Source organism: Numenius arquata, chromosome Z (genome assembly GCF_964106895.1).
Source record: "Numenius arquata chromosome Z, bNumArq3.hap1.1, whole genome shotgun sequence".
NCBI classification, from domain to species: Eukaryota; Metazoa; Chordata; class Aves; order Charadriiformes; family Scolopacidae; genus Numenius; species Numenius arquata.
This window is the reverse complement of record NC_133616.1, coordinates 11,757,265-11,770,598: the sequence shown is the minus strand read 5'-3', so window position 1 is coordinate 11,770,598 and position 13,334 is coordinate 11,757,265. Positions and strand designations below refer to the sequence as shown.

At 58.8% G+C, this 13,334-nt stretch overlaps 3 protein-coding genes across 3 annotated transcripts; all 3 read right to left on the bottom strand.

The window, feature by feature from the left end:
• Window positions 1-878: 878 nt before the first annotated feature.
• On the bottom strand, window positions 879-2,965 carry LOC141477584 (avidin-like). Its single transcript, XM_074166805.1, has 4 exons — window positions 2,864-2,965; window positions 2,119-2,329; window positions 1,882-2,014; window positions 879-1,103 (listed from the first exon to the last, which is right to left on the bottom strand). Exons 1-4 carry the CDS (start codon window positions 2,933-2,935, stop codon window positions 1,070-1,072), a joined length of 450 nt encoding a protein of 149 aa, XP_074022906.1. The 5' UTR covers window positions 2,936-2,965; the 3' UTR covers window positions 879-1,069.
• A 1,986-nt stretch (window positions 2,966-4,951) lies between these two features.
• On the bottom strand, window positions 4,952-6,777 carry LOC141477326 (avidin-like). The gene is made up of 4 exons (XM_074166443.1): window positions 6,706-6,777; window positions 5,874-6,087; window positions 5,304-5,424; window positions 4,952-5,051 (listed from the first exon to the last, which is right to left on the bottom strand). Exons 1-4 carry the CDS (start codon window positions 6,775-6,777, stop codon window positions 4,952-4,954), a joined length of 507 nt encoding a protein of 168 aa, XP_074022544.1.
• A 3,518-nt stretch (window positions 6,778-10,295) lies between these two features.
• LOC141477325 (avidin-like) lies at window positions 10,296-11,993 on the bottom strand. The gene is made up of 5 exons (XM_074166442.1): window positions 11,898-11,993; window positions 11,317-11,436; window positions 10,991-11,198; window positions 10,533-10,653; window positions 10,296-10,451 (listed from the first exon to the last, which is right to left on the bottom strand). The coding sequence occupies exons 1-5, from the start codon at window positions 11,970-11,972 to the stop codon at window positions 10,418-10,420; spliced, it is 558 nt and encodes a 185-aa protein (XP_074022543.1). The 5' UTR covers window positions 11,973-11,993; the 3' UTR covers window positions 10,296-10,417.
• Between the last annotated feature and the right edge of the window lie 1,341 nt (window positions 11,994-13,334).

Genomic DNA, 13,334 nt, shown 5'->3' with positions numbered 1-13,334 from the left:
AAAACAAGCAGAAATCCAATCACCCATTTAAAAAGGCAACTGGAAATACGGCAGTAGAGCCACCGCCTTCCCCCAGCTCCCAAAACTGCACCTCAGCACCCCGGGGTTGCTGAACCTTGTGGGTTCAGTGTGTTGGGGGGCCAGCATGGAGCTGGTCATGCTGGACCACTTTATCAAGGTGTCTGAGGCAGAAAGCAGAGAGTCCAGGCTGGGATGCCTGGAAAAAACCCAGTGGGTGCCAGATGCGTCCTTTCCCTGACCACGTGCAGTGTAGCTGGGGCTTGGCTGGAGACCCTGGGTGTGCACTGTTGGGGGGGGGACAGCCGCACTGAGAGTCCTCTCCTGGGATGGGCTGTTTGGGATCTTTCCCCGTTCCCGGGGCGGGAGGGGAGCTGGCAGCCGGCCACCGCACCACATCCGCCGGGGCTGGGAACAGGAGGCTGCCGGCTCTGCAAAAGCCATTTGCAGTAACACACCCCTCCCCCCCCGCCGCCCCCCATTCGGGTGCCTGAGAAACTTCCTCTGCTCCGCTCGCACGGGGAGGGCGAGCTGCCTGCAGCGTGCCCTGCAGCCCTGGGACATGCTGCCCATGACATCCCACCAAGGATGTCCCTCATCCTGCCACCTGGACACAGCCCAGGCCACCCCGCACCACCCGGGGATGTTTGTGAGGGACCCCCAATGGGTAAGTTACCCAGAGCAGAGCAGTAGGTTTGCAGGTTCCTGCGTGCTGCCAGGGAGGGGACATGGGAGAGCCCTCCATCCTTGGGGACCCTGCTGCCCTTGGCGATGCTGCGTGAAACCTCCCCGCGGGAAGGTGGCTGTGGGGCAAGCCAAACCCCACGGGTCTGAGGCAGGGCAGAAACCAGAGCCAAGCTCTGCATCCCCACAGAAACCCTTTATTTTGCAGCTAGTGCCCAGCGTTCGTGCTGGGCTGAACTTGCCTGGGAAACCATGAACCTGTGGGGCGAGAGCTGCTGAAATGCAGCACGTCAGCGCGGGCAGAGCCTGGCTGGGGGAATCGCCATCTCCTTGCTGTCCTGGGCCTCCGGGATTTTCCCACTTGCTGTTATTTTATCCGGGTGAAAATGCTGGTGCCAATCCTGCAGGAAAGTCCAGATCACTGTGGTTCACCCAGATGGGGTCACCTACATTGTGGTGGTGGGTACAGAGGGGAAGTGTGATGTGAGGCACCGTGTCCCATGCTGTCTTGCTGGATGCTGATACCTAAGGGCTCCAGCACCGTGTGGCAGAGACTACACCAGGTGCTGGCATCATGTCGTAGAATCATAGAACCATAGAATGATTCGGCTTGGAAGGGAGCTTAAAGATCATCTAGTGCAGCCCTCCTGCAATGGGTAAGGACACCTCCCAGTAGCCCCATCCAGGCTGGTCTTGAACACTTGCAGGGATGGAGCATCCACAGCTTCCCTGGACAACCTGTTCCAGTGTCTCACCACCCTCACAGTAAACAATTTCTTCCTAATATCTAATCTAAATCTCCCCTCTTTCAGTTTAATGCCTTTTCCCCTCATCCTGTCTCTCCACTCCCTGATAAAGAGTCCCTCCCCATCTCTCCGGTAGGCCCCTTTAGGTCTGCAATAAGGTCTCCCCGGAGCCTTCTCTTCTCTATCTCTGCTGGGCAAAGTGCAAGGAGAATCTTGAGGGGATCTGGCTGGGGCCAGACACTGTCCTTGGGGCATGCCCGGGATGCAGGAGCTGACTGGGTCAAGGGATGTTCCTTAGCCCCTACTCATCACTGGTGACAAACTCATCTCACCCTCCCAGTCCCACCATGCCTTATCCTGTGGGATTTCTCCCTTCTCCAGCCCCGGGGTACAGGAAAGCTTGGCACAGCAGTGGCTGAGATCCAGCGCTCACCGGGTGGCTTTCCAGTCGTCTTCGGGGCTCTCAGCAGCTTCTCGCAGAAGCCACAGGGCATGCAGGGTCTCCTCCCCATTGGTGCCCACGTAGCACTGGCCTAGGAAGACGGTTGTCTGGACTGTCTCTGCATCTGGAAGGGTCCAAGGTGGTGTGAGTCAGGGTGGTGAGGCACAAACCCAGCCCCTGCGTCCTGCTGGCATCCCTGCTGCAAGGTGATGGCCCCCTCCTCCCTACCTTGGAGCTGCCAGTGCACGGTGAAGGAGAAGGTTGGCTGTGGGACCAGCCTGGTGTCCTGCTGGGACCCTTCCAGCGGTGAGGTGAGGATTTCAGAGTCACTGATGGCAGGCCCCGGCAGGTAGGAACCAGAGAAGCTGCCATCCTTGCCAAGGACAGACACAACCATCCGGCAGCCGGTGTCGCTCCGCCAGGACCCGGAGAGGAGGCACTGCAAAGCCAGAGCTGTGGCTTGGGGTGCCCAGCTGGGCAGGGGGGCATCCTGCTCCCACCCCGCCATCCTGGCCCTGCCCAAGGATGGCTGCAGCACTGGGGGACATGCCACACACCCTGTGTGAAGCTGGTGCCACTGGCATTGCCGTCTTGGCATGAGCCCCCATGGCACTGATTGCCTTCAGTCCAACCACCGCTCTGGGCTGTTTTCTCCTGCCACCCTGGGGACAGTGGGTCCTCCCCATGCTAAAGGAGATGGTCTGCTGCTTTTCCTCCCCGCCTGGTGGGAAACGGGGTTTCTCTGGGGCACAGCTCTGTTTGCTGGTCTCTGAGGGGGTTCCCACAGAGAGGAGCATCCTTGCAGGAGTGGTCCCTCCCTCCCAGCCTCTCCACAACTTCCCTCAGCACTGCATGGTGCTTGGTCCCACCAGCCCGGCCCCGGCTCCTTGCTGGGCACCGCAGCCCCAGCAGCAGCCTTTGGGGGTCTAGCAGGGATCCAGCACCACACCCCCTTCACCACCCATCCCCATACCTTCCTCTCCACAGGGGAGACACATGCTACCAGGGCCAGGGCGAGCACCAGGGCGAAAGTGCTGCTCCCCATGGCTGTGGGGCCGAAGTGCCCGGCACAGCTTCCTCCTGGCCCTGTGTCCTGGTCCCCTTTATAGGGCTGTAACCGGAGCCCCACAGGCACCGGGCCGGCAGCTGTGGGGTGGGTGGCCGGGGGGCAGGGTGCCAGGGACAGGACAGGTGAGGTGAGGAGGTCTGTGTGACCTGGGCAGCGCTGGAGGAACGTGGGGATGAGCACGGCTGAGCAGAGAGGAGGGGGTGTGGGCTTTTTTTAAGGCTCTGATAGCAGCTGGAAAGCATCAACTGCCTGCCTTGGAATCTGCCTCCTGTGTACACAGGCTGGAAATTATTATTTGCTCAAACATTTAACTGCTTCCTGCTTTGCTGGTGCCACTTGCCTGGCCAGGGTGTCCCCCAGGTGGTACCAGGGCATCCTGGAGAGGGGCAAGCTTCAGTGGTTGCTCAGGCGGGAAGGCTCCCTCTGTCTTCTGCTTTAGCAGCAACAGCATTTCCCCAGCGCCTTCTGTGTAACAGCTGCTGCTTTTACAGGAGTCGGAGGAAGAAGTAACCCCAGAGAGGCACTGGGGTCCGAGGGACTGTGTTTGCCAAACACACCCAACAATCTGACCAGCCTTGTATTTGCACCTCTTCCTTACATTTGCTGCTCTGAGGGCCTTGGGATGTACAAACCAGAGGGTGCGCTGTCCCTGCGTTCCTGAGCTCCTTCTCTGCGCGCTGCAGTGCCCGGAGCGGGCGTGGGACTGTGGGCAACTGAAAATTAGGGTGAGATTCATTTGTGTTAAAACATACCATCCTCAGGACAGCAGTGTCCTGTGGCAGCAGGGCTGTGGTGTGCGTATTGGGGGTGGTGGGGTGGTGGTCTCCCACTCTGGGGTGCCATCGCTCAGTGCCCACCGTGAGCCCCAGCTCACTCCAGGACCCCAATGCTGGTGCTGCTCAGTGCTTCTCCCTCTGGTCCAGATGGCTGCAAAGGCTGGGGTGAGCAGAAACCACCCCTCTCCTAACAGATCACTCCTCCTTGTTGCCTTTTACAGTCCCAAACTCATGGGCTTATCATAGGGGCCTGAGAAATTCCCCCCTGGGGGATCTCTTGCTCTTGTCCTGGATGCCATGCTCCATCCTTCTGGCCTGACACCAGCCCCTGCCTTTCTACCCTTTTTGGCAGGTACAAGCCGCCCTGTTTCAGGTGCCAGGGAGGTGGCAGCCACCACTCCATGTCCCAGCAGCGTGCACTGGCCTCACTGGGGCTGGGCCAGGCTCAGTGGACTGTACAGCTAGTGTGCTGGCATCCCCAGGGGCCGTGTCATATTTGTAACGCTTCTTCTGCAAGAGGCTTCATCTTCACCCATGGACCTGCCAAAAATGCTGTGTTGAAAGAGCTGACTAAGCTTGGCAGGTGTCCACAGAGGCAGATAGAGTGGCACTGCTGAAATGCAGTGGCAGAGAAGGGTAAAATCCCTGGTTGTAGCCCAGGCGGACATGATGGGATGGGGTGGGATGGGATGGGATGGGATGGGGGCTTTAACTGTGCACATTTTACTTCAGGTGATGTGCAGCACAAAGGAGGTGCTTTACTGACATCTCACACCTACCAATGCCGTTATCTCCATCACCCAGCCCTACAGGGAGTCCTAGGGCTGGCAGGGCATCTAGTAGAGATGGGTATGAAGGCACCACAAGGAAGGTGGCTGGATGCAGGATGCCGACTCTGTGTCTGCCACCAGCAGGCAGCTGGGGACTGATGGTGCAGGGTGGAAGTTCGTGTTAGGATGAGGTGGGCAATAAGCCTGGGTAGCTGGATGGGAGTAACTTGGGAGGATCCAGATGTCCCTGGGGAAGGACAGTGGTGAGTTCTCACCGCTGCAGGGGTACCCATGGGGACAGAAGCTGCCTCCGCAGGGGAGTGAAGGCAGTTTTTTTAAAAAAGATGACCACAGCTGACATGACTTCAATTTTTTTTTTTTTTTTTCTTATGTGAGAGGCTGGGTTTGTTTGCATCTGGTATTCGGGCTGCAGCTGGAACGTGCCGTCATGGGGCAGGTGAAGCTGTGTCCTCACAGGATGGGGACAAGCTCGGCAGGATCTTTCCTTTTGGGGTGCGTTTGCGTGTGAAGACGTTTCTGCCCACCCTGTGGGAAGCAGAGAGTTCCTGTGGGATGACCTGCAGACACAACCCACTTGGGGCTTTCCTTTAATGTCCCCAACTTGCCCTGAGGTGCTGCTGGATGCCCCTGGCCAGGGCAAGCCCCTAACCAGGAGGCATTGGCACCCCCGCTGCAAACCCACACTGTGGGGTTCCCAGGGTTGGTCCCCTCACCCAGGGGGATGCTCATCCTTAGGGGTCCTGGGAAGCGTCACTGTCTCCCATGTCCCCCCACTACCTTGTGGCTTTCCAGTCCTCCTCCAGGGACCCGACGGCTTCACGCAGCAGCCACATGGTGGTCAGCGTCTCCTTCCCGCCTGTATCCACAAAGCACTGCCCCGCGAAGGCGGTGGTGGCATCTGTGGGAAGGGCTTGCTGGGAGGTTCAATGGGGATGCACCGACACAAGCTGGCTGCTTCCCCTTCCCCGACGTCCTCCTGGCCACAGCCATGTTTCCACTCCAACATCCACACACCCACTCAGCCCACTCCGAGGGATCCTGCCCTTCCTCAGCAGCTCCCTCAGGTGAGCCAGGCACCCCCGAGGACTAATGGAGTCCGGACTCACACGGGCACCCCAGGCTGCCTGGGAGGGATGGCTGCAAAGACTCTGGGCAAGGAGGGGCTGCCTCATGGGAGCCCAGCACTGCCCTATAGCCCCACGGCCAGGCAGACGCTGCTGCCTCCTTCCGCTTAGCTGCACCAAAGCATCACCCAGCAGAACTTCCAGCAAGAGGAAAAATCCTGCTGGCTACCCGCGTGGCTCCCAGTGTCCCTGCGGTGCCCACCCTGGGTGTCCCAGCACTTACTGGAGAACTTGTCCCAGCGCACGGTGAAGGCAAAGGTGGGCCAGCCCCCCTCGCTGGGCTGCTGCTGGGCGCCCGTTAGGGGGGAGGCACGGGCGCAGCCGCCGGCAAGGGTGACCCGTGTGAGGTATTTCCCCTGGAAGTCCCCGTTGTCTCTCACAGCTGTTATCTCCATCAGCGAGTCCTGCTCGTTCCTCCACAGCCCGCTGAGCTGGCACTGAAGGGACACCGCAGTGGTCCCCCTCTGCCCCTGCACACGGCACAGAGGGGGACCCCATCCCTCCCACCGTCTCACAGCCGGAGCTGTGAACCCTGCTGTGGGTGTCACTGTGGAGCACAGCTCTCCTTGTCCCAGCCTTGGTGAAATCATCCCCCAGGTGCTGCCAGCTGCCAAGTGGATGGTGCAGCCCTGGCCAGCATGTCCCAGCCCAGTGGTGTGCACGGTGCCCCTGGGCACAGATCCCGTGGGAGGGGATGCACTGTGCATGGTACCCCTGGGCACAGACCCTGTAGGGGTCCCAGAGGCCTCACACACAGTGTCCTCGGCACAGATCCCATGGGAAGAGATGCCCCATGCATGGTAACCCTGGGCACAGACCCTGCAGGATGCTTCATGCATGATGCCCCTGTGGGAACAAAGCTTTGTGAAGGTGGTCACTGGGTGGCTGGGAGTGACACAGAGGTACCCTGCCCATTGCCTGGACTAGGTGCTCGCAAAGCTCTCCTGCTTGTCCCAGCCTGAGATGGCATTTAAGAGGGGACACCCCCCCACTGGCTGCTCACACTGCATCCCAGTGCCATGTCTGTCATGTTCCCATCACCACCCATCCCCTACCTTCCTCTCCGCAGGGGCCACGCATGCCACCAGGGCCATGGTGAGGACCAGGGTGAGAGTGCTGCTCCCCATGGCTGTGGGGCCGAAGTGCCCGGCACGGCTTCCTCCTGGCCCTGTGTCCTGGCCCCCTTTATAGGGCTGTAACCGGAGCCCCACAGGCACCGGGCCGGCAGCCATGGGGCGGGTGACCAGGTGGCCGGGTGCCAGGGACAGGACAGGTGAGGTGAGGAGGTCTGTGTGACCTGGGCAGCGCTGGAGGAACGTGGGGATGAGCACGGCTGAGCAGAGAGGTGGGGGCACTGGGATGGTTTGCACATCCACGATCCAAGAGGCTCTGCCAGCCCATTCTTTGCTCCACGACAGAGTCCCTGGGGTGGGCACAGCCTGGCACTGCCCCACTGCCACCCTCCCAGCGCTGCCATCCAAACACAGTGCTGCAGCAAGCACAGCCAGACCAGACCTCGACTGCACTGAAGGGTGGTGTGTCTGCCCACGGCAGTCCCCTCCTCCTGCGTTACAAGTTTCTGCCTCTGTTTCTAAGCTGTTATTTCTCCTGTCTGTGCTGGGCTTTCCCTGGCTCTAGGAACTGTGACTGTCACTGCAACGGGAGCCCTTGGAATTAATCCCACTTCTCAGTGCAGAAGGCCTCTTCTGGAAGATTTGTAGATATAAAATTTACTTGTCCCTGTGGAGGGAATGTCCTGTGCGTGGTACTCCCATGTACAGATCCCCTGGGAGGCAATGCCACACGCATGGTGCTTTGAGGCTGGGCAGGGTACAGCTACATGGCAGAGCCCTGTCCGAGCCCTCCCAAGGGGTTCCTGGTGGTACAAGACTGTAACAAGGATGGGTAGGTGGGCAGGGGTCCTCAGGCTGCCTGGCTATTGCACAGGGACACCGCACAGCCACCTCCTCCAAGATATCTCTCCAGCTGGGTGAACGTGTCACTGCTGATGCTGCAGGGGAAGACGGAGCTGGCACCTGGCTGTGTCCAGTTGAGGCGGAATCTCTCTGGTGCCCATCCTGCACAGGGGAAAAGCATCTGCTTCCAGCATCCTCCAGAGACACATCTGCCCCAGGTTTGAAGACACCAGGAGGGCTGCTCTCCTCTTTCCAGGGAGTGGGGTGTGGTGATGCCCATGTGCAAATTGCCCTTTGGTTTAAATTATAAAATTATAGTAGATGCCTTCAGCTCTCATCCCAGGAACTTGCTCCAAAAGGCCTTTGGACTCCCATCACCACTCTTCCTCGCTTGCTGCCCAGATGGCTCCCAGCATCAGCACCCATGCCCAGGGCTCAGCTCCCCCATGGTCTCCATGCTGCACCCACGGGTGCAGCCCCAGCACAGAGCAGGGATGGAGAAGTGAGATGTTGAGTGGTCAGGCATTTGTAAACAGTCAATAGGAAGAATCCACAGAAATGGTTATCTAGGACAGTCTTCTGCACATGGTTAAGACATGTAAGTGCTGTTTTCCCTGTGGCTGAGATAAGCAGTAGTGATGGATCATGCATACTCTGGAACACGGCCAACAGCTGGAGAAGACCTGAGCAGGGAGAGGTTTGGGGAATCTTACCTGACCCCGCTGGAGGTGCTGCTGCAAGGACCCCTGCAATGAGGACTCACTCTCCGTTCAGAAAGTGACTGACTGATCCCCCACGTGAGTATTACTTGATGTCAAGACCCCAATCAGTTAGTTTTTCTTTTTTCAACTGATACACTACCTCCTGTGCAACACAGACATGGCGGCAGAGACATGTTGCCTGCGGTTGCAAGGTGCCTCCTGCCTCCTCCAGGCCCCCATGCATCTGAAAGTGTTAATGGTGCATGAATGACCACAACCAAGGCTTACCATGCGGTGGCAACAGCTGGTTTACCTCCCAGAGGGAGGTCTGCAGCGGGGCTGCAGGGGACACTGCTGCTCACCTCTCCTGTGCTGATGTGCCCGAGCTGGAAGGAGGAGAATTTTTCTGGGTTTGTTACTCAGAGGGGCAGAGAAGACATGAGCACAATGGGCAGGTCTCAAGGCTGGGTAAAACCCAGTGCTGATAAATGCCCAACATCCACAGGGAAGCATCCTGAGCCACGGATCCCCCCCGACACCTGCGGGCACCCATGGCACACCATGATCTATCACCTGCCACCCCAAAACCCAAGATGCTGGATGTGTCATGGCTTTGCTGAGTGTCCTGGGATAAGGACTGGCTTTGCAAACAGCCCTGCCAGCCCGTGCCCGCTGCATTTCTTATTGGCACTGTGGCTGCCTGCAAGGGTTGGCAGAGTGCTCAAACCGGGGTCAGCACTGCCACCGTGCTAGAGCACCCCAGGACTGCTGCACAGCCTCTGGGGAGCCCTCTCCAGGAGAGATGCTGACACAAAGGCAGTAATAAAGTCAGGCGGATGCATGCAGTAAGGCTGCAGGCTTAGGGGGATGCCCCACTGCTGAGCCAGCCACACTTGGGGGTGAGAGCAGAGTCCTGTAGTCCCTCTGCCACCCTCTTTCCTAATTCTCAGGTTCCTCTAAAGCAGGTAAAAGGCTGCATAGACCAAAGGACGTGGTAGTAGTAGAGGGCTGGTGCAAAGGCATTCTGCTCAGAAAGGCTGCCAGGCATCTGAAAAAGCTGGAGAAATTCCAGGGAGGCACCGAGAAGGAAACAGCAGTGTTGCTGCAGAAGCAGAGGATGGACCCAAGAGAAAAAAATGTGAAAAGTCTACAAAAATGTGAAAAAAAAAAGTCTAAAAAGATGTGAAAAGTCTAAATGCAAGTCTGCAGCAAGGTGGGCTAAAACACAGAGCAGGTAGAAAACTTGCTAAAGCCACCGATGCTGTTAGCAAAGCTCTCCCACAGCATTCATGGCAAGAAAACCAGGGGAGCAGTGGGAGGCGGCATCCCCACCAGCCCACTCCTGCCTTTAGGCTCCTCAAATCCCAGGCAAGATGCAACAGGGGGGGTGCAGCATCATCTGGTGCTATTTTGAGACTGGACAGCAGGAGGACCAAGTTTCAGATTCAGACCCTGGAGCTGAGTTTCCTGGAAATCATTTGTTTCAGCTGGGAGGGATGACCGGCCCTGCTCATTAACAGTCAGTCACAAAGCACAGCAGGCAGGGCTTTGGGGCTGGACTTGCAGGACATCCCCTTTCCAGTAAATCACACACATTTCCCTAGGAAGAGTTTTGGGGCTTGATATGCTGCAGCTAGCTGTGCTGTCCTGTGGATGTGGAGCAGAGGAGTAAGGTCACAGCCAGGACCCTGCACCTGCCTGTCTGAGGGCTTCCTCAGAAGTGGGGCACTTTTTGGGGTGCAGAAGCATCCCCCAGCTTACCCTCCCATCACGCTCACCGGGTACTGAGCAGAGAAGAGCTAGTGCTGACCTGTGCCTGGTGTCAGAGGATCACTTTGGGGATGCACCATCCCATTTGGGTTGGAAAAGCTTTTTTCCCATTTTGGCTCTTTTGAAGCCAGCCTTTTCCTGGAGTAATGGGGTGAGAGTTTCATCCCACACCCCACGACAGTGCTATAGCCCAGCTTCCCCAGGACACATCCACAGACTACACTGTGGATCCAAATGCACAGCAACAAAGTTGAATTTAAAGGAAAAAAAATTTATTTAGTTTTTTGGAATATCTTCACCCAGGACTGGTAACACCCCTCATGCTGGTACACGCTGAGGGCTCCCCTAGTGTCCCAAGCAGAGGCTTCCCCCTTCTCCTTTCAGCCCATCCGAGTGAAGACGTTGTGGCCAGTCCTGTGGGGAAGCAGAAGCCCATTGGTGCCCGGCCAGCAGAGAAACAGGGGTCTCAGCCGGGCTGGGTGTCCCATGGCTCACCTGGTGGCTTTCCAGTCGCTGGGCAGGGAGTCGACCTTCTCCCGCAGCAGCCAGGTGGACTGCAGGACCTCCTCCCCACCTTCCCCAGCAAAGCACTGGCCCGTGAAGACAGCTGTGGAGTCTGTGGGAGCGGTGGCTGTTAGCACCCCAGTGGAACCCCAGCTGCTTTTGGGCCGGTGGGTTTAATGCTCACAGAGCCCAAGGGGGTCCAAATGGTTGCAGGGAAATGCTCTGCAGCAGAGATGCTGTCAATGCAACTCTTGATGCTGCCTAGCCCGAACAGTGTTTCAGGAGGTGTCCTGATGTCTGCAGACACCACCCAGAGTGGGGAGAGATTAGGGAAGGACAGACTGAGGGCAGGAGAGGGGACAGAGGGATTGGAGTGGGCACTGGGAGCCTGAGATCCCCTCCCTATCCCACCACCCCATCCAGGCATGTCTGCCACTGCAGCTACTGACCAGAAAATTTCCAGTTTACGGTGAAGCCGAAGGTGCATTGCCCATCTTTATCCAAGTGCTGGGAGCCAATCAGGGGGGATGGCTCGATGGGTTTCTGGGCGCTGGACACAGCAGTGTGGTACTCGCCAGAGAAGTTTCCCTGGCTGTCAACCCCAGACACGTGCATCTTGGAGCCCAACTCATTCTCCCACCAGCCGGTCAGGTCACACTGTAGAGGGATGAGCAGACAAGTCCCCAGGGCTGCCTGCACACAGCCCCTACCCCTGCCCCTTGGGCTGAGCCCCCTGCCTGTGCCCTCCTGACGACCACAGAGTGCTGGCATTCACCTTGCTGTTCCTTGTGGGGCGTTTCTTCTCATGACTCGGCCACCACTTGGTGTTGGTTGCCTTTGCCTCCTTCGCGCTGGCATGTTCCCCCCTGGGGATCTCGGCTGCTTGACAGAGGAACTTGGAAAAGAAAGAAAACACAGGGGCAAGCTATGGGCAGCAGCACAGCAGGGTGTCTCCGGAGCCCAGCGAGTGCTCGGGCACTTGTTTTTTAAGAGACGTGATTCATAAAGTGGATGACATCTCAGCCACGTCAGGAGGGCCAAAAGTTGGGGTGGGCTGAGCAGGTCCCCCCTGCGCCAGGGAAGGGATCCTCATGCACATCCCTCCCGGGAATAGGGAGAACCTCGGAGCGTCCCACCCCCTTGGAGCACGTCCCTCACCAGAAGCTCTCTCAGTGTCCCCCCCTAGGGCAGGGAGTCCCCTGCTGCCGGGGATACCCCTCGGGGGTGGATCTCTGGCTCGTGCCCCTCCCCGGAACCTGGGACCCCCACGCATGCCCCCGTGCAGCCTGCCCCCGGGACTGAGTTTCCCACGCGTGTCTCCCCAGCTGGCGCTCCCACGCGTGTCCCTGCTCCCACCTGGCTCCCAGCCGCGGTCGCGGCCAGGGCCGCCCCGGCGGGCAAGGCGAGGACAGAGAGGAAGAGGCGGCTCATCGGGCTGCAGCGGCGAAACCGAATCCCGCCGTGCCGCTGCGCTCGGACTCTTTTATAGACCGGCTCGCACCCACCGCTGCTTCCCGTAAATTCGCGGGTGGCGCCGGCAGGAGGGATAGGCATAGGCAATCGGTCAGGGATAGGCACAGGGGCGAGGAGGGGGATGGGGACAGGGATGGGGACGGGGATGAGGACAGACAGGGGAATAGGGGTGGAGACGGGGACCGAGATGGAGACAGGGACAGGGATGGGCATGGGCACAGAGCTGAGGACTTAGGACTGACTGGAGCTGCCCCCTGACATGGCCCAGCCTGGGGGTCCCTGGCCCGGGTCCCACTCTCCTGAGAGCTCTGTCTGGGCTTCACCCCCACCCTGCAGGAGCCCCAAACTGCCCCCTGGTTACTGCAGGGGAGGGACAGAAGGACAGGGAGTCACGAGGGCAGGGCAAGGCTATGTGTGCAGGGACGGCTGGTGATCTGCAGTGGCTCCAGGGATGTGGCAGAGGGAGGAAGCCAACCTGCCCCAAGAGCCACAGGAAAACCCCAGGGCAGCACGGGCCAGAGCAGGGTCCTGGGGCAGGAGCAGAGAGAGAGCAAAAGGCCAGCAAATGTCAGGGCAGGATCCAGCCAGGTTGGGCTGTGACTGCAGGGGAGCAGGAGAGCTATGGAAGGATCGAGGACAGGGACATCCGGGAAGCTGGCCAGGTGGGGGATGTTTGGAGCAGCTGAGGACTGTGGCTCAGGGAGTGGTGGCAGTGACACTATCAGTGCTGGCTTCCTGTAAACCCTAGGGTTTTGCTTTCTGTTTCTATTCCCTTGTTTACCAAGCAGGCTGCTCGTATCATTTGCTATCCTGTGGGCTGCCTTCTCAGGAGACTCCAAGAGACAGGCACTTTGCAGCCGTGGGGGTGATAAAAGGACAAAAATAAAGACTTACTCCCCGAGGCTCCCTCATAGGTCTTGGTTGCCCTGCATCCCTTGGTGGTCTCTCCCCATTAGGGCTCCCAGCCCCATCTCCCATTCCCACTGGGGTCCCGAGGCTTCAACCTCACAGACCGATTGGAGAGGCGTTTGTGAATCCACTCATGCTGCTGGTGACAGCCACAGTGGGTGTTTGGAGAGGGTAAGCGTGAAAACGGGCCCAGGGTAGTCAGGGCGGTGCCAAGGATGCCAGTGTGCTCGCGTGTGACACTTTCCCAGGCACAGCGTGCTTGCTGCCCCAAAGACCCTGCCCCATCCTACAGCCTCTTCCCCCAGCAGTGCTGCAGCCTCCAGGCAGCCCCCTCCTTTGAGCCCTTTGTTCCTGGGATGCTGTGCCGTCCCAGCACAGTGTTTGTGGCTGAGGAGCTGCATGCTGCTGCTG